The 23,913-nt window shown below is 39.5% G+C and overlaps 1 protein-coding gene across 5 annotated transcripts in view; it reads left to right on the top strand.

The window, feature by feature from the left end:
* LOC140204132 (kelch-like protein 4) overlaps positions 1–23,913 on the top strand; it is a 401,566-nt gene that overhangs the window by 318,749 nt on the left and 58,904 nt on the right. For 4 of the 5 annotated variants that reach the window (XM_072270528.1, XM_072270523.1, XM_072270525.1 and 1 more), the window contains 2 exons: positions 18,712–18,885; positions 20,966–21,102. In XM_072270528.1, the coding sequence (XP_072126629.1) occupies positions 18,743–18,885; positions 20,966–21,102 (280 nt within the window). In that variant the 5' untranslated portion in view covers positions 18,712–18,742. Of the gene's footprint in view, positions 1–17,871; positions 17,890–18,711; positions 18,886–20,965; positions 21,103–23,913 lie in introns of those variants that run through there. The other variant, XM_072270524.1, reaches the window with a different exon arrangement.

Here is a 23,913-nt window from a genome sequence, read left to right as displayed (position 1 = left end):
ATCTTAAAATTATACTCATGCTTGGAAATATTCTGATAATCTTCCTATCCACGTTTCCCATAATTGTATATACTTCTGTCAGATCACGTCCCATCTACCTTCTCTCTAGAGAAACCAAGCCCAGCTTCTCCAATATCTCTTCAGGAAGGTACTCTTTTCCAGCCCTTACCCAATTTATTATTCTTTGTATGCAGTTACATTTCTGCATTAGCTTCTATTATTATTGAATATTGAAACTAGCATTTTTGATCCCTCCAGGCACAATGGAGGAATAATTTTCAAATGATGTCAAAAAATAACTGAGCAGTAGGTGAAAACTAGGGGAGCATTTTGCACTCCCGTTAACCCCCATGAATAATTTTCAGGCATTTTATTTTTGATTACAAGCGATATCTCCTACCTAAAATAATTATATACCCAACCTATTTTGTGGTGAGATTCATGGTTAATAATATTTACTATTCCAACTGACAGTGTGTGCACTTGTAGAACAGAGAAAGAAAATATGAAAGTGTTATGTTAAGCTTTGAATTGGGATGTTTACCCCACAAGGTGTGATGATAAAGAAAGCCATTAATGCTTTATTGATTAATTTGTACAAAAAAGAGATAACTACCTGATTAAATTTAGGCATGAAATTATTAAGATAAGAATGGAGAGACAATATCAGGTACTCCATGGAACAAAATGCCTCCTGTGCTGATCATCCCTTGGGATTTTAATCAATAGAAAACAAGATGATAAGGAAGAGTGATGGGGGTTGCAAGGTTAATAAACGTTTTATGGATTGATTTGATTATTTCAGAAGATACAGCAAAATTTTACACAACTCAGCATCAGAAAAATAAATAACTTCTTAATTATTAAGTTTATCAAAATATTCAATTTCGAGTAAATAGCTTGATAGATAAAATGTGATCTCAATGTCTATATTCTTGAAACATTAGGAGACGTTGCATTTCTGACATTCTTGGTAAATATACTGTATTTTAAATCTCTCAAATTGTGCTACGTGTGAACAAACATGAATACAAAAGTAATAACCATACAGAATTAATCAAAGAGTATTTACAGGATGGCAAGCAGTAAACGGAAGACAAATTTTAAAACATATAACGTTATTTTAAGGTAGTACTGCAAGTTGGTGTACAAAGTAATTATACCCAAATATACAGCAATCACCAGACAGAACAGCAAATGTATCAATTCTTGGTCCATGCATTAAGATTTGAAGTAGGCAAATTTTTTGCAGATTTATAACGACATTTAAACTTGTCATCTATAACATAATCAATACTTTAGATATAGTTCTATGTTTTGGGGCTGTTAAGAATTATTTTGCTGTATAATTAGTATTGGATATTATGTAAGATGGTAATTATATAACTGCGTGATGGGTTGGAGAGACGACTTTATAAAAGAAGGTATAAGGCTCTCCTTCCCTCCGCTAGCCTGCAGGTCACTATGGGTAAGTTTTAGCACCTGGTTAGCCCTTCTCTCCCATCTAGTTATGTGACCACTGATGCCAGGCAGACAATCTCTGAAGAGTATTGATAATGGTTAGGGTCACCCATCTTGTAAATACACTATCGAGAAGACGATGGCAAACCACTTCTGATGAAAAATTTGCCAAGAACAATCATGGTCATGGAAAGACCATGACTGCCCATCCCATGTTGTATGACACGGGACATAATGAGTGAAGTTGCATTATATAACATAGAAATGATACATAATTAGTATTAGCATCAGATGGTTGCCTCATTAATGTCATGAGCTCACTGGGTCACAAGCAATCTCCGACATAAAGCATTATCAGTAATGACAGACAAGATGTACATCCTTTCCTGGTCCTGAATCAGAGTTTAAATATGCTACTTGCATGAATATATGCATAGTTTATGGCTCCCTGGACATTGGGAATCTCATAGTCTTTTCAGATCCTTGGTTCTCTTTGGCCAATGCGTGTGATGAATGTTCGTTCCCTGAAGTTCAGAGTGTCGCATGAATCTCCCAAATGAAAAATCCACAGAAAGTCCAAAGATGTGAGCAATAATATGTGAGGCTGGAAGGATTCTTATGGCAGAAGTATTAAATATACACGTGATTGTCACAGACCCCCTGATCCAAGGTCCATCTTCCTTCCATGTGGCTTTTAGGTCTCTAGTACAATGTCTTCCTAACTGTGAAAAAAGCGCTATGAGTTATGGAGTAACCCGAAGACGCTAATGAATAGAGATCCTGTTTATACCACTTGCCCCCATTTTATCTCTCAGGTCTTTATCTCTTCCAGCAGTTAGTGTTATTGCATTTGGTATCATTTATTTTCCTATTCCTCCTCTAAAGCAAAGGGAACTAAAAATATAATAGCCAGAGCTGACCACCTCCTAACCCCTGACGGTACCTGTGCTATCACCATTAAGAGAGTATACTCACACTCATTTAAATCCTCAAAGGCTTCTACAAAGCACATCTAGTGTTTGTGAGGATTGAACAAATGCAAAGAGGCATGAAAATCTCCACATAGGTAACACCTCTTCAGACAGCAGCCAGGCAATTTCAATCAGCACACAGACTGTGAAAGCTGGATAACTTTAAGCAGTACTCATCATTCTCATCAATACTGCACAGCTAGTCACTGTTAGGAGAGCTTGTTAATTGCATTGCTTGCTGACCTGCCAAAATTTTGCAATGCCTCTAATGTGCCTCAGAGTCGATTCAATTGGCAGTAAGGGGCATAATTATCCTTCAGGCAATCATTGTTGCGTGAGTTTAGAATCCTTTACCAGGAAGGCACCTTGGATGGAAAGCCAAGCAAAGAAAGTTAATGCCCTATCCTGCTGACTTTGAAGGCTCTTTAGTGCCAAAATTACTGTCACAATAGCATAATGAATCAGAATCAGAATCTAAATCAGGTTTAAAATCACTGGCATATGTCCTGAAATTTGTTGTTACATGGCAGCAGTAAATTGCAACACTTAATAATTTAAAAAAGCTATGAATTACAACAAAAAATTTGGGGTCTATCATCACAATACACTCTTTAGCTTTGTGTAGTCAACTACACATGCACAGGTGTGAAAAGTAAATTTGATTGATTGCATGCAACACACATCAAAGTTGCTGGTGAACGCAGCAGGCCAGGCAGCATCTCTAGGAAGAGGTACAGTCGATATTTCGGGCCGAGACCCTTCGTCAGGACTAACTGAAGGAAGAGCTAGTAGGAGATTTGAAAGTGGGAGGGGGAGGGGGAGACCCGAAATGATAGGAGAAGACAGGAGGAGGAGGGATGGAGCCAAGAGCTGGACAGTTGATTGGCAAAAGGAATATGAGAAGATCATGGAACAGGAGGCCTAGGGAGAAAGAAAATGGGGAGGGGGGGAAAAACCAGAGAATGGGCAAGGGGTATAGTGAGGGGGACAGAGGGAGAAAAAGGAGAGAGAGAAAAAGAATGTGTGTATATAAATAAATAACAGATGGGGTACGAGGGGGAGGTGGGGCATTAGCAGAAGTTTGAGAAGTCAATGTTCATGCCATCAGGTTGCAGGCTACCCAGGCGGAATATAAGGTGTTGTTCCTCCAACCTGAGTGTGGCTTCATCTTTACAGTAGAATGAGACCACGTCCCATTCCCATTCTGATATGTCTATCCACGGCCTCCTCTATATTGTGAAATTTAATGTTTTGTGGCAGCAGTACAGAGGAAGACATACTGTAAATATACTATAGATTATGTATGATAAGAACTATATGCAGAGAAGGAGAGTGACAGGATTGTGAAGTAGTGTGCATGGGTTCATTGTATGCTCAGAAATTTGATGGCTCCTGTACCATCTCTCTGATAGTAGCAATGAAAGGAGGGCATGTCCTGGCTAGTAGGTGCCAATAATAATAGATGCTGTCTTTTTCATATGGTTGCTTTGTTTAACAGGCATTTAGATAGGCACTAAAATAGACATGAGATAAATGCAGGCAAATAGCATTTCTGTAGATGGGCCAGATAGTTGAATTGATGTAGCAGGTTGAAGGATTAATTTCTTTGCAGTATGTTTCTGTGACGTTATGAAATGAGTCTCGGTCCATCCTGTCTTGCATCATATGTCTGCTAGCTGCCTCACAGATTGAACACCTGTGGAGAAAGACATATTTAAGTCAATGATCCTTTATCAGAACTATTTGTAGCAATTTTTGTGTAAAGCACCACCGAGTTCATTGCTCCTCTACTTGGATATGCCATTGTCATATTGTTTCTCCCAGACTCTGAGCATAGTGTTAGGTCTCTCTGTATTATACACAGGCTCTACTGTGACTATCTCAAATTAATTTGGCTGCATGCTTGCAAGTGTCCAACCAACACCATTCCACATGGTTTTTGGTTGACTGTCTGATGGCCTAACTCATCTCACTCAGGTGGGACAAGAACTTATTCAGGTGTGTGAAAAACCTCAGAAATCTTTGTATTTCCGCAATTATCGATTGAGCTGAACATCTTCCCTGTCTTCAAAACTGTTGAATCTAGCTTTAGACCATTTCTGGTAATCCTGGTCATATAAATGTGCTGAATTGCAAGCTTACAATGCAATATATGTCTAATGGGGAAAAGAACAATTTTATTCCACCAGGTGCCTACAAAGCTTCATCACAGAGCATTAAGTCTCATCTTATAATTGGCTCAACCTTGTTCCTTGTTTGTTTTAAAAGCCTTGCTTCCATCCTAAATGTATGCAGAAGTAATTCTAGCAGATAGAAATAATTTTTGTATTAACATTTAAAACACCAACTGTACTGTAACGCAGTGGGCTGTTTACTAAGAAAGTTGAAGAAAGAATGGACTAATTTGGCTCTTTCCAGGGTCAGGGATGCCACAGTCAGGGTGCCAGGGTCAGGGATGTCTCTGACTGCGTGCACAGCATTCTGAAGTGGGAGGGTGATCAGCTAGATGTCATGGTACACATCAGTACCAATGACGTAGGAAGAAAGAGTGAGGAGGTCCTGAAGAGTAAGTATAGAGAGCTTGGTAGGAAGTTAAAAAGCAGGACCTCGAGGGTGCTAATCTCTGGATTGCTACCTGTGCCACATGCCAGGGAGGGTAAGAATAGGATGCTCTGGCATATGGCGGATGAACACGTGGCTGGGGAATTGGTGTAGGGGACAGGGTTTCAGATTTCAGGATCATTGAGACCTCTTCTGGGGCAGGTGGGACCTGTACAAGAGAGACGAGTTACACCTGAACTACAAGGGGACAAATATCCTTGCAGGGAGGTTTGTTAGTGCTTTTGGGGAGGGTTTAAAATAGATTTGCAGGGGGATGGGAACCAAAGTGCCAGAGCAGATACTGGAGCGGGGGTGAAAATAAATGATGTTAAAAGTTCATGCAAAGTCACAAATAGAAGGGTTGTGTGTGGTGGTAATAACCTTCTGAGGTGTGTCTATTTCAATGCAAGGAGTATTGTGGGGAAGGCTGACGAGCTGAGGGCGTGGATTGACACATGAAAATATGACATTATAGCCATTAGTGAAACTTGGCTGCAGGAGGGGCAGGACTGGCAGCTTAATGTTCCCGGGTTCTGATGTTTCAGATGTGATAGAGGCAGAGGAATGAAGGGTGGAAGGGAGTGGCATTGCTAGTCAGGGAAAATGTTACAGCAGTGCTCAGGCAGGGCAGATTAGAGGGCTTGTCTACTGAGTCCTTATGGGTGGAGCTGAGAAACAGGAAAGGTATGATCACATTAATGGGGTTGTATTATAGACCAACCAATAGTCAGCGAGAATTGGAGGAGCAAATCTGCAGAGAGAAAGCAGACAACTGCAGGAAACATAAAGTTGTGATAGTAGGGGATTTTAATTTTCCACATATTGATTGGGATTCCCATACTGTTAAAAGTCTAGACAGGTTAAAGTTTGTAAAATGTGTTCAGGAAAGTTTTCTAAATGAATATATACAGGTACCAACTAGAGAGGATGCAATATTAGACCTCCTATTAGGAAACAAGTTAGGATAGGTGACAGAAGTGTGTGTAGGGGAACACTTTAGTTCCAGTGATCATAACACCATTAGTTTCAACTTGACCATGGGTAAAGATAGATCTGGTCCTCGGGTTGAAGTTCTAAACTGGAAAAAGGCCAAATTTGAAGAAATGAGAAAGGACCTAAAAAGCGTCGATTGGGACAGGTTGTTCTCTGGCAAGGATGTGATTGGTAAGTGAGAGGCCTTCAAAGGAGAAATTTTGAGAGTGCAGAGTTTGTATGTTCCTGTCAGGATTAAAGGCAAAGTGAATAAGAATAAGGAACCTTGGTTCTCAAGGGATATTGGAAATCTGATAAAGAAGAAGAGAGGGATGTATGACATGTACAGGAAACAGGGAGCAAATAAGGTGCTTGAGGAGTATAAAAAGTGCAAAAAAATACTTAAAGAAAGAAATCAGGAGAGCTAAAAGAAGACATGAGGTTGCTTTGGCAGTCAAGGTGAAGGATAATCCAAAGAGCTTCCACAGGTATATTAAGAGCAAAAGGATAGTAAGGGATAAAATTGGTCCTCTTGAAGATTAGAGTGGTCGGCTATGTATGGAACCAAAAGAAATGGGGGAGATCTTAAATGGGTTTTTTGCATCTGTATTTACTAAGGAAACTGGCATGGAGTTAATGGAAATAAGGCAAACAAGTAGTGAGGTAATGGAACCTATACAGATTGAGGAGGAGGAGGTGCTTGCTATCTTGAGACAAATCAGAGTAGATAAATCCCCAGGACTGGACAGGGTATTCCCTCGGACCTTGAAGGAGACTAGTGTTGAAATTGCAGAGACCCTGGCAGATATATGTAAAATGTCATTATCTACAGGTGAGGTGCCAGAGGATTGGAGTATAGCTCATGTTGTTCCGTTGTTTAAAAAAGGCTCTAAAAGTAATCTGGGAAATTATAGGCCAATAAATTTGACGTCGGTAGTAAGTAAATTATTGGAAGGAGTACTGAGAGATAGGATCTACAAGTATTTGGATAGACAGGGACTTATTAGGGAGGGTCAACATGGCTTTGTGCATTGTAGGTCATGTTTAACCAATCTTTTAGAGTCTTTTGAGGAGGTTACCAGGAAAGTGGATGAAGGGAAAGCAGTGGATGGATGTTGTCTACATGGACTTCAGTAAGGCCTTTACAAGGTCCCGCAAGGGAGGTTAGTTAGGAAGATTCAGTCGCTAGGTATACATGGAGAGGTAGTAAATTGGATTCGACATTGGCTCAATGGAAGAAGCCAGAGAGTTTTAGTGGAGGATTGCTTCTCTGAGTGGAGGCCTGTGACTGGTGGTGTGCCACAGGAATCCGTGCTGGGTCCATTGTTATTTGTCATCTAAATCAATGATCTGGATGATAATGTGGTAAATTGGATCAGCAAACTTGCTGATGATACAAAGATTGGAGGTGAGGAAGGTTTTCAAAGGGTTTGGACCAGCTGGAAAAATGGGCTGAAAAATGGAAGATGGAGTTTAATACACGCAAATGTGAGGTATTGGACTTTGGAAGGACAAACCAAGGTAGAACATGCAAGGTAAATGGTAGGATACTGAGGAGTGCAGTAGAACAGAGGGATCTGGGAAGACAGATACAAAATTCCCTAAAAGTGGCGCCACAGGTAGATAGGGTCATAAAGACAGCTTTTGGTACATTGGCCTTTATAAATCAAAGTATTGAGTATAAGAGTTGGAATGTTATGGTGAGGTTGTATAAGGCATTGGTGAGGCCGAATTTGGAGTACTGTGTACAGTTTTGGTCACCAAATTACAGGAAGGATATTAATAAGATTGAAAGAGTGCAGAGAAGGTTTACGAGGACGTTGCCGGGACTTAAGAAACTCAGTTACAGAGAAAGGTTAAATAGGTTAGGACTTTATTCCCTGGAGCATAGAAGAATGAGGGGAGATTTGATAGAGGTATATAAAATTATGATGGATATAGATAGAGTGAACGCAAGCAGGCTTTTTCCACTGAGGCTAGGGGAGAAAAAAAACCAGAGGACATAGGTTAAGGGTGAAGGGGGAAAAGTTTAAAGGGAACATTAGGGGGGGCTTCTTCACACAGAGAGTGGTGGAAGTGTGGAATGAGTTGCCAGATGAAGTGGTAAATGTGGGCTCACTTTTAATGTTTAAGAAAAACTTGGACAGGTACGTGGATGAGAGGTGTATGGAGGGATATGGTCCAGGTGCAGGTCAGTGGGACTAGGCAGAAAAATGGTTCAGCACAGCCAAGAAGAGCCAAAAGGCCTGTTTCTGTGCTGTAATGTTCTGTGGTTCTATGGTTCTAATTTCCCCCACATGCACTGTAAAGTATTCTGTTACATTGATTGTAAGGGAAGTAACCTAAATTGCATAAATTGTGGGTTACGAAATAAACTGAAATTGATTCATGGTCATAAAGGTCATAATTATTAAAAATAAATTCAAAGATGCTGTAAGTAATAGATGCATCTTTTCTTTTTAAATTAACATTTGCTGTAGTAATTAGTGGCTATTCATCATGTTGTTTCTGGCACTTCATATAGCAAGGGAAAGAACTTCCTAAAATTTAAGTGCAATATTTGATCAAATAAGAAGATATATTTGAGTTAAAAAGTGTCAAATATAACAGTGATTGAAGAAATCAACAACTTCATTATTTTGCTTGTTTAAAAGCAGTTATCAAATGAAGCACATATAGAGAATTAGAAATTTTCAGTACCAATACTGGTTCTACATAAAGGAGGAAATTGTTTAAAGCCTAATTCATGTATAATGAGACAATAATGATTTCTTTTGCAAGTTATGGTAAATTTAAATGTACAGATATGTTCAATGCATTAAAGAATACTTCGACTGTGCAAATGCACTGTAAAATAATTAATTTATCAAAACATTCCACAGAGCTAACATACGTAGAAAAGTAGTTTTCAACTTGCTATTTACCAGTATTTTAAAATAATTTCAGTATGGTGCATACAGAACTAATGATGCTTAACTATTTGACTGGGATGTATAAATAACCTCATTTGGTAACAAATGGATAATTTTATTGGTTGAAGAGAAAAACAGAAAGCAAAACTATTATCTAAAGGGTTCATTGGCAATTCTGACTTTAAAACCAAATTACTAATGGTTTCCAAAATTACCCTGGAGCAAGATAAAAAGGAAGTCCTTATTGGTTGTGTTAATTTACAATGCATCCTCATTATTCGTTAATGCCAATCCTATACACAGATCCTATAAGTTATGTTTTTATATTTTATTATGACATAGAAAGAGACCACTTAGTCTATCAAGTTTAGATTAGCTCACAAAGCAGTCTTGTCAATCTTATTATCACCTTCTCCTACATTTTACTCTAACCTATTCTCTCTCACATGCCATTAACTCTCTCTCTCCCCCACTCCCACCAGTGCTTGCTCTTCAAGCTTTCTTACCACCCGCTTACAGCTGGGGCAATTTATGGTAGCCAATCAATTTACCTGCTGGCCTTTGGTTTGTGGTACGAAACAGGACCACTTGGGGGAAACTCACACGGCCATAGGAAGAACATGCAATCTCATACAGGTAACTCTAGAGGTCAGGATCAATTCAGGTCAGTAGAGACATGAGCCAGCAGCTCTATCAGATGCTCCATTTTGCCACAATTCAAAGTGTATTTTTGATCTCATGAACAGCATTTTCCCATGATTACTGTTTATGAAAATATTGCAATTAAATCACATCATATATTGTTCAGTTATTTCTTATTTCCATCTATTAAATTGTACGTACCTATGTGCAGATGTTTATGTGTGTATTTGCACATATTATCCATACCTGATAAGTTCCAGGTTTGCTGCAATGATTAAGCTGTATTAACATAAAATAAGAAAATACTGAAAACCTGAGTTCTTTTAGGATATTCCAGCTATAAAAAAATCATGTATAATATTGGATAATTAACTATTTCATGAGATTTAAAGGAAAGGAATAAATGATTCTCAATTCATTGTTCTTACTTTTTTCTCTCCTATGGTTTGACATCAATTATAGAAACAGCTGATGCTTTAAATGCCTTTAGAATTTTTGACTAATACCCCAGTATTACTCAGACTATGCATATTGCTCCAATACCTTCCAACACTCGTTTCTAATACTTTAGTCATATGAAATGTATAGAAACATAGAAACATAGAAACATAGAAAATAGGTGCAGGAGTAGGCCATTCAGCACTTCGAGCCTGCACCGCCATTTATTATGATCATGGCTGATCATCCAACTCAGAACACCGCCCCAGCTTTCCCTCCATACCCCCTGACCCCCGTAGCCACAAGAGCCATATCTAACTCCCTCTTAAATATAGCCAATGAACTGGCCTCAACTGTTTCCTGTGGCAGAGAATTCCACAGATTCACCACTCTCTGTGTGAAGAAGTTTTTCCTAATCTCGGTCCTAAAAGGCTTCCCCTCTATCCTCGAACTGTGACCCCTCGTTCTGGACTTCCCCAACATCGGGAACAATCTTCCTACATCTAGCCTGTCCAATCCCTTTAGGATCTTATACGTTTCAATCAGATCCCCCCTCAATCTTCTAAATTCCGACGAGTACAAGCCCAGTTCATCCAGTCTTTCTTCATATGAAAGTCCTGCCATCCCAGGAATCAATCTGGTGAACCTTCTCTGTACTCCCTCTATGGCAAGGATGTCTTTTCTCAGATTAGGGGACCAAAACTGCACACAATACTCCAGGTGTGGTCTCACCAAGGCCTTGTACAACTGCAGTAGTACCTCCCTGCTCCTGTACTCAAATCCTCTCCCTATAAATGCCAGCATACCATTCGCCTTTTTCACCGCCTGCTGTACCTGCATGCCCACTTTCAATGACTGGTGCATAATGACACCCAGGTCATGTTGCACCTCCCCTTTTCCTAATCGGCCACCATTCAGATAATAATTTGTTTTCCTATTTTTGCCACCAAAATGGATAACTTCACATTTATCCACATTAAATTGCATCTGCCATGAATTTGCCCACTCACCCAACCTATCCAAGTCACCCTGCATCCTCTTAGCATCCTCCTCACAGCTAACACTGCCACCCAGCTTCGTATCATCCGCAAACTTGGAGATGCTGCATTTAATTCCCTCATCCAAGTCATTAATATATATTGTAAACAACTGGGGTCCCAGCACTGAGCCTTGCGGTACCCCACTAGTCACCGCCTGCCATTCTGAAAAGGTCCCGTTTATTCCCACTCTTTGCTTCCTGTCTGCTAACCAACTCTCCACCCACACCAATACCTTACCCCCAATACCGTGTGCTTTAAGTTTGCACACTAATCTCCTGTGTGGGACCTTGTCAAAAGCCTTCTGAAAATCCAAATATACCACATCCACTGGTTCTCCCCTATCCACTCTACTAGTTACATCCTCAAAAAATTCTATGAGATTCGTCAGACATGATTTTCCTTTCACAAATCCATGCTGACTTTGTCCGATCATTTCACCACTTTCCAAATGTGCTGTTATCACATCCTTGATAACTGACTCCAGCAGTTTCCCCACCACTGACATTAGGCTAACCGGTCTATAATTCCCTGGTTTCTCTCTCCCTCCTTCTTTAAAAAGCGGAGTTACATTAGCCACCCTCCAATCCTCAGGAACTAGTCCAGAATCTAACGAGTTTTGAAAAATTATCATTAATGCATCCACTATTTCTTGGGCTACTTCCTTAAGCACCCTGGGATGCAGACCATCTGGCCCTGGGGATTTATCTGCCTTCAATCCCTTCAACTTACCTAACACCACTTCCCTACTAACATGTATTTCGCTCAGTTCCTCCATCTCACTGGACCCTCTGTCCCCTACTATTTCTGGAAGATTATTTATGTCCTCCTTAGTGAAGACAGAACCAAAGTAATTATTCAATTGGTCAATTGGTATGTAACAATAAAACTGTTAATGAGTTTGGATTTACACATAAACAGCGCATTTTAGACAACTAAAATAAATGGCAGTCATTTTGTGCTCCCTAATTTTGGCATTCAATAATATATGAATGATATACTCATGTTACAAAGTTCTTTTTAAATGTGGTGATGCCACTTATGATCAGCCAAGAAATAAAAGCTTCAATAGGTTGTGTAGAAAACCAATGAAAAAATGTATATACATTCAATACTCTTTGGTCCAATGGCAAATAGAAGTCAATTGAAATGCCTATATTATGAACTCTTCGTGAATGTGTTGGATATATTTCATTATTTGAAATTCTTATTCCTACTTTGATACAAAGTATCAAAGAAAATGAATATGACAGTACTAAATGAGAACAACTGGACAGTATGTAGAAACAAAGTTGAGTGTTTGATTAAGGAATTGAGTATAATTAACATGAAAAGAATCCTAAGCGGCATCCTATCTTCATTCTAGATACTATTGTTTTGTAGCAAATGTGTCATATTGATTAAGAATCACTAACTTAATTGATTGGGTCAGTGGGACAGAAGTGTTAGTTAGCTGTGAGTCATCTGTGCTTGTAAACACTGCTCACGGTAAACCAATGAACTATTCAAGCATCGCTTCATGGGTCATAACTGGTTCACTGAGTAGACCTGCATCTTGACTGGGATGGTGGGGTTGGGAGTAAGATTTGGGTGGAACAAACCACATCCACAAAAAAGAAGGCAGCCAGATACATCAGATCTGTCAAAATAAAGTGTGATTTTTTCTAAGTATTTTGAGAATTCGATGACATTCAGAATCATTCAAAATCTATCATTAAGGATTATTGCACCAGGACTCATTATGTTTTACTGGCAGTTTCAATTGGAACCACTGGTATTAGATTTTCTGCTCATTAATTCATGTGCTTTCAAATGGGAATGGCTGGAACTAATTCTCCTCTCAGTGGTGGAGCTCAATCTTTCTTGAATTCCCAGCATTATTTCAGTTTAGGTGACAAAGAAACTGAGATTCCAATTTTTATTATTTTGCTTTAGTACTCCATCTTAATCCCTTTTAAGCATTCTGTATGTTATTGATTAACTGTTTTAAATTAATTACTTCAACTTCAATACATTTGTCTGAAGTTAGCATTATTTAAAAGATTTTAAAATTATATTGGGGTTTCACAACAGAAAGAGCCCCATCCCCAGACTTACTGGCTGTGAACAGGTGCTTCATTATCTGTGCCTCCATACCACTCCACCCACAGTCTGATCAGTTCTGAGACCATGCTGCAAAGCTCAAAGTGCAGAGAGCTAAAAAGGTGGACCTTCCAAAAAGTGATTAGGCCAGTGCAGAAACTGCAGATGGCACTCTCAGTTTGGCTCAACATGATGCAGTTGAATACGAGTTTGAAAAATTTTAATTATTTTTCTCTTCAGTATAAAGTTAAAAAGAAACTGAAAATCCTAAAAACCTTTCAGAATACATTAGAATTAACCAAAACATATCCTTAAGACCATAAGATAATAAGACATAGGAACAGAATTAGGCCATTCAGTCTATCGAGTCTGCTCCACCATTCCATCATGGCTGATCCTGGGTCCCACTCAACCCCATTCATCTGCCTCCTCGCCATACCCTGACCGACCAGGAAATGATCAACTTCTATCTTAAAAATACGCATGGACTTGGCCTCCACTGCAGTCCATGGAAGAGCATTCCATAGATTTACTACTATGGCTAAAAAAAAAATCCTCCTTACCTCTGTTCTAAAGGGCCGCCCCTCAATTTTGAGTCTGTGCTCTCTAGCTCTGGATACCCACACCACAGGAACCATCCACTTCACATCCACCCTATCAAGTCCTTTCAAAATTCAGTAGGTTTCAATGAGATCCTCATGTATTCCTCTAAATTCCAGTGAGTACAGGCCCAAAGCTACCAAACGCTCCTCATATGTTAAACCCTTCATTCCCGGAATCATCCTCGTGAATCTCCTCTGGACTCTCCAATAACAACATGTCCTTTCTGAGTAACAAGCCATGGTCATATTGAATGGTAGAGCATACCCTAAGGGTTAATCTAACTCTTATGTTTCATTGTAAACTAAGATTTCTGACTAAGCTTGTGGCCCAAAACTGTTGACAACACTCTACATGCGGCCTGACACGTGTCTTATAAAGGCTCAGCATTATCTCCTTGCTTTTATATTCTATTCTCTTTGAAATCAATGCCAATATTGCATTTGCCTTCTTTACCACAGATTTAACCTGTAGATTAACCTTCTGGGAGTTTTGCATGAGAGCTTATAAGTCCCTCTGCACCTCTGATGTTTGAAAAGTCTCCCCATTTAGGTAATAGTCCACACTATTATTCCTTTTGCCAAAATGCATTATCAGACATTTCCCAACACTGTATTCCATCTGCCACTTTTTTTCCCATTCTTCCAATTTGTCTAAATCCTGCTGCAATCACAATGCTTCCTCAGCACCACCTACCCCTCCACCTATTGTCGTATCATCCGTAAACTTTGCTACAAAGCTATCAATTCCATTATCTAAATCATTGACAAACAATGTGAAAAGCAGCGGTCCCAATAGTGACCCCTGAGGAACACCACTTGTCACTGGCAGACAACCAGAAACAGCCCCTTTTATTCCCACTAGCTGCCTCTTGCCTGTCAGTCATTCCGCTATCCATTCCAGTATTTTTCCTGTAACACCATAGGATTTTATCTTGTTGAGCAGCCTCATGTGTGGCACCTTATCAAATGACCTCTGTAAATTCAAATAAATGACATCCACTGCCTCTCCTTTGTTCACCCTGCTTGTTACTTCCTCGAAGAACTCTAACAGATTTGTCAGGCAAGATTTACCTTTACAGAATCCTTGCTGACTGACTTATTTTATCATTAGTTTCCAAGTACCTCAAAACCTCATCCTTAATAATAGACTCCAACACTTTCCCAACCACTGAGGTTAGACTAACTGGCCTATAATTTCCCTCCCTTTGCCTTCCTCCCTTCTTAAAGAATGGTGTGGCATTTGCAATCTTCCAGTCCTCTGGGACCATGCCAGTATTAAGTGATTTTTGAAAGATCATGACCTATGCATCCGTTATCTCTTCAGCAACCTCTCTCAGCCTCTATATTTATCACAATCATTCTTCTCCATTGAAATTACAGTGGAAGCACAAGGAGCCACAATGGATTCTCCTACTGGACTCCAATGTCATAAAAGACATGACACTAATAACAGAATGCCACTTCAGTGATTCTGTGATCATTTGTAATTCAAAAATGTCTCACAGTTGTTTAATGAATCATGAGCAGTTATATGAGTAAATGCCAACATTTCCCTCACATAGTCCAGGCTATCAATATTTTATTAACTATTTTGTGGCTATGATACAAGGTCATGCATTGGAATGATCTGCTTACCTGTCAATACTTTAATACAGCAATAAAGTAAACACAAGTTTTGTCAGAAGTCCGAGTTTACAATTGAAACATAAGAGTTAGAGTAACCCTTCGGGTATGCTCTACCATTCAGTATGACCACAGCGGGTTACTTATGTAACAGAAAATAATACATTTAAGTGGGGAACTTTGCATTCTGTAACTGACTTTCAAACACATTGACAATCTTACTTTCTGATCAGACACAAATATTATTTTGCTTAATCAGATATGCTTGAAGATTCAGACAGGATCGATGATTAAAAAAAAGATAAATAAGGTCTCAAACAGTATCTTGGACTGTATTGCATTAAAAAAATAGTTGTTTGTTGATTTAAAAAGAAGACATTCAATCATAAAGCATGAAGAATTTAAATGATTTTTAAAATGACCCTTATTTATCAGATTCATTATTGCAAAAAAGTGACAAGTGAACTTAATGTTCTGCAGTGATTACAAAGCTGAAAGGTAAGGTGTTAATCAGGACACTTGTTAATTGCATTAAACATATACCTATAGATTTTATTTTCTTACAATAGTGTTGTGATCTTGGCAATATTAATTCAGAATCAAGTAATTCATCTCCTTAATTCTGTTCCCATACTCAACTAGATGCTTAATTAAATTAACTCAATTAAAGCAGAGGAACAGAAGGATTTTTGGCAATCCAGGGAGAATCCACAGTGACAGAAACATAGTTAATATTTGTCAGAACAAACTTACAGCATTTTTTCAAACACGAGAAAATCTGCAGATGCTGGGAATCCAAAGTAACACACATAAAATGCTAGAGGAACTCGGCAGGCTGGGCAGCATCTATGGAAAAAACAAAACAGTCCTTTCTATTGTTTTTTATTTCAATTTTACAGCATCTGCATATTTTTAAATTAATTCCATGGGGTAATGTAATGGGTGGAAAGATATGCATAATTTACAACCAGTGACATTGAGTTGAGGTTTACTTTAAGAGACTGTGTCTGATGTGATGCCATAATGATATGAAGATTTCTACTGAGCGTTATGTTTTGCGTTTAGTTGACAAAGTCAGTTGCTATGGTTTCCTTAAACTTTAAACGCCTCTGCCATTTTATCTACGAAAACCTACGTTGGTGACCCTAATGCTCTAGGACAATTCCGGAGTTATTCAACATATCAGCTAGCACAGTCACATTGAAATTACCAAAGTTTTGGGAGCAAATTGTTTGGATTGTACAAGCCACAGCCTAATTTGCACTGCTGGAAATCTCCGCGGAAGCTATCAGATATTAGAAGCAGTGTTGCTCAGTAGTTCGACAGCAGCTAGAAAGGTGAGTCTGCTGAACACCCGCCTGAATGCGATAAATACAGCACTCTGAAAACTCACCTATTACAGACTTTTGAACTATCAGGATCTGACCACACCGAACAGGTGTTCTTTCTTGCCCAGCCCGGAAGGTGCTAGGCCTTCAGACCTAATGGAGAACTTGCTGCCTCTCCTTGGAAATCAACATCCTTGCTTAATTTTTAAAGAACTCTTCATGCAACAAACGCCCAATCAAGTTTGCATAGCCCTTGCTAATACACCCATGAATGCCCATAGGCATTCTTAAATCCACAGTCAGGCCTTTTGTCTAACTGACGTTGAGCGCCAGATTGTTGCTACGGCACCACTCCACTAGTTGGCATATCTCACTTCTGTATACCCTCTCATCGGCCGGCTGGTGGCGCTACGGCATCAGCGCCGGACTCTGGAGCGAAGGCTCCCGAGCTCGAATGCAAGTCAGGGCACCCCCTCCCCCCCAGCACGCTTTCTATCCATGCCGGGTTCAGCGTCGAGCTAGCCACTCGGCCTCATTAAAAAAAAGGGTCGAGTCAGGAACGTTCATATCATGACCTGGTTAACCCAAAAGGAGACCAATCCTGACACCACGCACTAGACAAGAATGCTGACTGTCTCGTGTGACACACTAAAAAAAAACCCTCTCCTCACCACCTGAAATTATACCAACAATGGTTGTATTGTCAGCAAATTTATAGATCGTATTTGAGCTGTGCCTAGCCATATAGTCATGTGTATATAGAGAGTAGAGCAGTGGGCTAAGCACACATCCCTGAGGTGCACCGATGTTGATCCTCAGTGAGGAGGATATGTTATCACCAATTCACACAGATTATGGTCTTCTGATTAGGAAGTCAAGGATCCAGTTGCAGAGGGAGGTACAGAGGCCCAGGTTCTGGAACTTCTCAATCAGAATTGTGGGAATGATGATCCACCAGATCAACCTGTCAGTTAACCTTTAGGGTGTTCTGCACAAGGACTCCCAAGGTATTAAATGCTGAGCTATATTTGATGAACAGCATCCTGACAAAGGTATTTCTGTTGCCTAGGTGGTCTAAAGCCATGTGGAGAGCCACTGAGATTGCGTCTACCATTGTCCTATTGTGACGATAGGCAAATTGCATTCGGTCCAGGTCCTTGCTGCGGCCGGAGTTCAGTCTAGTCATGACCAACCTCTCAAAGCATTTCATCACCATAGATGTGAGTGCTACTGGCAATAGTCATTATCTATCCTCAACTCATATCTCTCACAAAATTCTTCCCGTCACTGCTGAAAATTACACATGATCCAGCAACCACAACCATTCAGAGGAGATGGTTCCAAATTCCATTTCCCATTGCATGAGAAATGCTTTTCCAATGCAATTGCAATCTGCTTACTGTGACAGCTGTACCCTCGATCAGGAAGTAATCTGTCTTCAACTAGCCAGTAGACTCAATGATTTTGAACTCAATGTTTGTTATTTACTCAATGTTCCAATCAATGAATTCAGACCATGGTTACACTACCTCTTCTCAGATGTAGATCCTTTAACTCAGGTAACAAATCATGGTTTCTCTACTGTGTTTGCTCTAATACCCTATGCTCTATCAATTAAATTGAACTTTTAGCTTCACTGGTATATGATGCTCCTAGCTTTTTTATTTGTATGTTTAAAATTATCATTAACTTCAGCAATATAAACTGTTAGTGAAATGTGTTTAATTTTATAAAGTAGAGAAAGCCTTTAGAATAAGTGAAGAATGGGTTCTGGACGATTTAATATTAAAATGTTAATGAGTTAAACAATAGAAAATAACAACTGGCTTCCTTTAAAATATCATAATGTTTATCATGAAAATAAGGAATTGATTTTTATACATCTCCATTGTATGACCATGTGTGATCTGTTTGTTTCATTGCAAGGAGCCCATGCACTGATTTTCACATCAGTCCTTGCAACACCTATGCTTGGAAAACAAATTAATGATCCCAGGTTTGACTTCCATTGTTTCATTTTGCTCTCTTCATTTTTTCTGCAGGCTACTGTTAAATAGCTGTTCTTCTAACAGGATGAGCTCTGGCAGTTCAGAGGAGTTCTTTCAGTCAATAAATCACGCAGAGCAAACATTTCGAAAGATGGAGAATTACCTCCAACACAAGCAGCTGTGTGATGTTCTCTTAATCGTTGGCGATCACAAGATTCCTGCCCATCGGTAATATCAAAAATTCTTTCAAACCATTATAGGACTTGTATAACTTGTTTTATTGTTGTGAATCCATCTTGGAGTTACATTTGATTGTCAGTGCTCCTCAGCTGATAAAAATATAAAATGGTCCCTATTTTCCAAATAATGATATATACACATACATACAGTGGCATGCAAAAGTTTGGGCACCCCCAGTCAAAATTTTTGTTACTGTGAATAGCTAAACAAGTAAAAGTTGAACTGATTTCCAAAAGGCATAAAGTTAAAGATGACACATTTCTTTAATATTTTAAGCAAGAAAACTTTATTATTTCCATCTTTTACAGTTTCAAAATAACAAAAAAGGAAAAGGGCCTGATGCAAAAGTTTGGGCCCCCTGCATGGTCAGTGCTTAGTAACACCCCCTTTGGCAAGTATCACAGCTTGTAAATGCTTTCTGTAGCCAGCTAAGAGTCTTTCAATTCTTGTTTGGGGGATTTTCGCCCATTCTTCCTTGCAAAAGGCTTCTAGTTCTTGCAGAATCAGGGGCGGTCTTGCATGCACTGCTCTTTTGAGGTCTATCCACAGATTCTCGAAGATGTTTAGGTCAGGGGACTGTGAGGGCCATGGCAAAACCTTCAGCTTGCACCTCTTGAGGTAGTCCATTGTGGATTTTGAGGTGTGTTTAGAATCATTATCCTGTTGTAGAAGCCATCCTCTTTTCATCTTCAGCTTTTTTACAGATGGTGTGATGTTTGCTTCCAGAATTTGCTGGTATTTAATTGAATTCATTCTTGCCTCTACCAGTAAATGTTTCCTGTGCCACTGGCTGCAACACAAGCTCAAAGTATAATAGATCCACCCCCATGCTTAACAGTTGGAGAGGTGTTCTTTTCATCAAATTCTGCACCTTTTTCTCCAAACATACCTTTGCTGATTGGGGCCAAAAAGTTCTATTCAAAGGGTTCAAAGGAACACCTAAACAAGCCTGATGCATTTTGGAAACAAGTCTTGTGGACTGATGAAGTTAAAATAGAACTTTTACACACACTTCAAATTACTATCAAATTACTTTATTTTCTGAGTTAGTTCATACCAACTCTGTGCAAAGGCAGGTGTATTAAAACCCTATTGTAATAGGGAAGTGTAGACTTTGAAGAGACCTCTTGAATATTGACGGGATTTGAATTATTATTCAATTTTAGTACTGCTAACAGGAATATTATTTATCTGACACCATGTTTAAATATAAGAGTTTTATTTCATACCCCTAACATTAATGATTTCTGTTGTGTTACTGATAATGTAAAATAAAGAGAAAGTCAGTGATGGTCTTAGTTGTCACCACCTTTGCTAGCAACATGTTTTTGAATGAAAATCCAACTAAAATCACTTCTTCCAAAGAAATCAGTACAATTGAGCTGATGAGAGAATTGCTTCTCTAACAGAACTAAGCCAGAGGAAAGGAAATTAATGAGACTCCTTTTGTTTCTTTTAACAAATTCACTTTAAAGCTCAATGAAATTGTACCTCCATAAAAAAACAGAATACAAATGAATAACAGGAATTAAACATTAAATCATCACTGCTGCTTCCCTCAAATGTCTGTTTTGAGTTCGTGGGATTTCCAGATGGTGGTGATTAAAGACTTTAGGCTTACAACTCAGGACATCAATAATTAAACAAAGCCTAATCAAGTTTGACTCACATTTCAGGGATCAACATTAATAGTCATTTAAAACATTTGAAAATTTCATAACATTTTTTGCAAAAAAACAAGACTTGGTATCATAGGACAAAATTTTAATTTGAGGTTGATGATTTTTATCATTAAAATACAAATTTAGATTTCAGTATTTTGCATTATGCTTGTTAACTTGTCATTTATTTTGAACTCTCGTGATTAAGAAAGGTAACAAAAATCAAGTCTATTATCTGTAACTAGCAAATCTTATATCATTTCCCAGCAGAAAGATCTGAACTGAAGAAGACCGTGGAGTAAATATGTAACAATTTCCTGACTATTCAGGACAATGATGTTGACAAAAGCATTAATGTTACATTTTTTCTTTTTAAGTTTGAATAAAATTATTTTCATTTCCTGCAGACTGGTCCTCAGTGCTGTTTCAGACTACTTCGCTGCCATGTTTACAAACGATGTACGTGAGGCCAAGCAAGAAGAAATTAAAATGGAGGGTGTAGACCCAGAAGCACTTAAAGCACTTGTTCACTATGCTTACACAGGTAAACTATAAAGCAAGATTTACTGACATTTATACTTATAGTGGAAATAAAACTCCACTTCAAACTCTATTGTGTCCAGTTTTAGTTGCCTCATTATAGAAAGGATTTGGAAATGTTAGAGAGGCTGCAAAGGAGATTTACCAGGAGGCTGCCTGGATTAGAGGAATGTCTTATGAAGGAAGGTTGAGCAAGCTAGGTCTTTTCATTTAGGAGTGTGGAGGATGAGTGGCGACTTGATAGAGGTCTATAAGATTATGAGAGATATCGATAGAGTGGACAGCTAACACATTTCCCCTGGACAGTAATGGCCAATACCAGAAGATGTCCATTCATTCTGAGTGGAGGTATGTTTAGGGGGAGATATCAGAGGTAGATTTTGTACACAGAGAGTGGTGGTGCTGAAATAAATACCATGGGTGGTGGAATAGGCTGAAACAACAGGGACATTTAAAAGATTAAGATCGGCAAATGGATTAGAGAAAATGGAGGGTTATGGGCTGTGTAGGAGGAAAGGAATAGAGGGAAGATTATGGTGGCACAATATCATGGACGATGGGGTCCATGTTTGGAGGTAGTGCATGTTTTCACCAACAATACGAGTCAACTAACTCGACTGAACAGATTTCAATGCAAGGACATGTGCTTTGAATGTTTTTTTAAATTTCTGAACTTATATGGAAGACTTAAACACTTTGGAATTAGAATAACAATTAGAATTGTTAGAATGGTGGGGAGGGAGATTTGATAGAGGTATACAAAATTATGAGGGGTTAGGGTGAATGCAAGTGGGCTTTTTCCACTGAGATTGGGTGGGACTGCAACTAGAGGTCACAGGTTAAGGGGGAAAGGTGAAAGGTTTAAGGGGAACGTGGGGAGAAACTTCTTCATTCAGTGGGTCATCAGGATATGGAACAAACTGCCATTGCAAGTGGTACATGAAAGCTCAATTTCAACCTTTAAGAGAAGTTTTGGATAGATACATGGCTGGTAGGGGTATCAATGCCATGGCTTGGGTGCAGGTTGAAGGGGAGCAGGCAATTTAAATGGTTTGGCATGGATGAAATGGGCCAAAGGGTCTGTTTTTGTGCTGTACTTTTCTATGACTAATTGAAATTGGGCTGTTGTCCCTATTTTGTAAAACTGTCAAATGTTCAAGTTCAATTTCTATACAAAAACAAACAGAAATCAGGTGCCTGACAGCTGCTTAGTACTTATATTATGCCCTTTAAAAAGCTAAAGATCTCATAGAGTTCCATGCTGTGGAGTAATTAAACTCATTTTTCAAGCTTAATTGTCAGGGAATTGTCTATGTGGAGAAGGCTTACCCAAAAACAAGACAGCAGAGACGATTTAGCAGTAAAGAATATTTGCTAATAAACTGCAAAATAACAAGCCACAAGGGGCTACAAAAGAAGAGAGAAAAGACACTTAGCATAGCAAGGTAACTGAAGGCTAGGAGCAACTCGTTGAGGCTGGCTGGTTAGATAGGCGAACAAAGGACTGTCTGTCTGTATCTTGTTTTATGGCGGTTGGCATCCAGCTTAATGGTGCATTACCGCCACCCTCTGCTCCGGAATGTGCACTAGACGTACATTCTAAATCCCTAACAAAGGACTGTGGCTGAGTGCTGGCTTTAAACAGGCTGAAGATGATGAGTTGGAAACTAGTGGCACGTGACTCCTGTTAGCTGAGTGGAGACTGGGCGGTGCCTGTCTGTGCAGGCCTGACAGAACCCTCCCCACTCCTTCGTGCTGGCAACTGAAAACCTAGGACGGTCTGGATGAGTCTGCTGGAAATCCTTGATGAGCAATGGATCCAAGATCAATAGTTCAAAAGTTCCATTTCACATCAGAGAATGTACGCAATATACAACCAGAATTTCTTGTTTTTCACAGACGTCCACAAAAACAGAAGAGTGCCCCAAGGAATAAGGGACACTAAAAACATTAGAACTCCAAAACCCCTTACTTCCACCCCCGCCCCCATGCACAAGCGGCAGCAAAGCAACAGCCCTCCCCCTCCCCCAATTACTTCAGCAAAAATAAGCATCAGCACCCTCCACCCATCAGGCAAACAATAGCAAAGCTCTCGATAAAGCCTATGATCTGTAGTACAACAATAACTAATCATTGACCCAACAATTTGATATAGCACAGGCTCGCTCCCTCCCTAATAAAGGTACAGAGGCTTATCACCCTTTCACAGCGAGAGTGGAGACCAACGAAGGCACACAACTTGCATGGTGTTAAAGTCTGCTGTGTCACTTTTTTCTGATTTTGTCCACTCAAGAATCAGCAAAAAACACTCCCCTACCAACAAACACTCCCCTACCAACGAACACTCCCCTACCATCGAGAGAAAAATAGAGAGAGCGTGATCTGAGTACAGAGCCTTTTGACAGCTGATCTGCCATTCTCTATAATACGTTTTCTCCTGTCATGCTTCAGTTGGCAGCACCGGCATAGAATCAGTTTGTCCTCAGGGCTGCAAAGCCTCAGAAGTCCAAGGGTGCACTTGTCTTCTAACCTACGTCCACCTTAGTGTTCGTGGAGCTGGGTTGGTAGAAAAGATGAGATGCTTGAAGAAGACGGTCCTGTGAATTTGATGTTGGTGGGTACGCTGAGTGGATATGAGGTTTTGGTGGTCAGTCCAGATCAGGAAAGACTCAGAGTTTTCCGTTCTTCCACAGCCCATTTAATGGCGGGTAGCTCCCTGTCTCTTACTCTGTAACGGTGCTGTGTAAAGTAGAACTTTCATGAGAAGGCACAAGGGCGTGACTTCCCATCTGATCAACACCTACAGAGCATGGCC

This window comes from Mobula birostris, chromosome 10 (assembly GCF_030028105.1).
Source record: "Mobula birostris isolate sMobBir1 chromosome 10, sMobBir1.hap1, whole genome shotgun sequence".
Taxonomy (NCBI): domain Eukaryota; kingdom Metazoa; phylum Chordata; class Chondrichthyes; order Myliobatiformes; family Myliobatidae; genus Mobula; species Mobula birostris.
The sequence above is the reverse complement of the archived record's forward strand: the minus strand, read 5'-3'. Positions and strand labels throughout refer to the sequence as shown.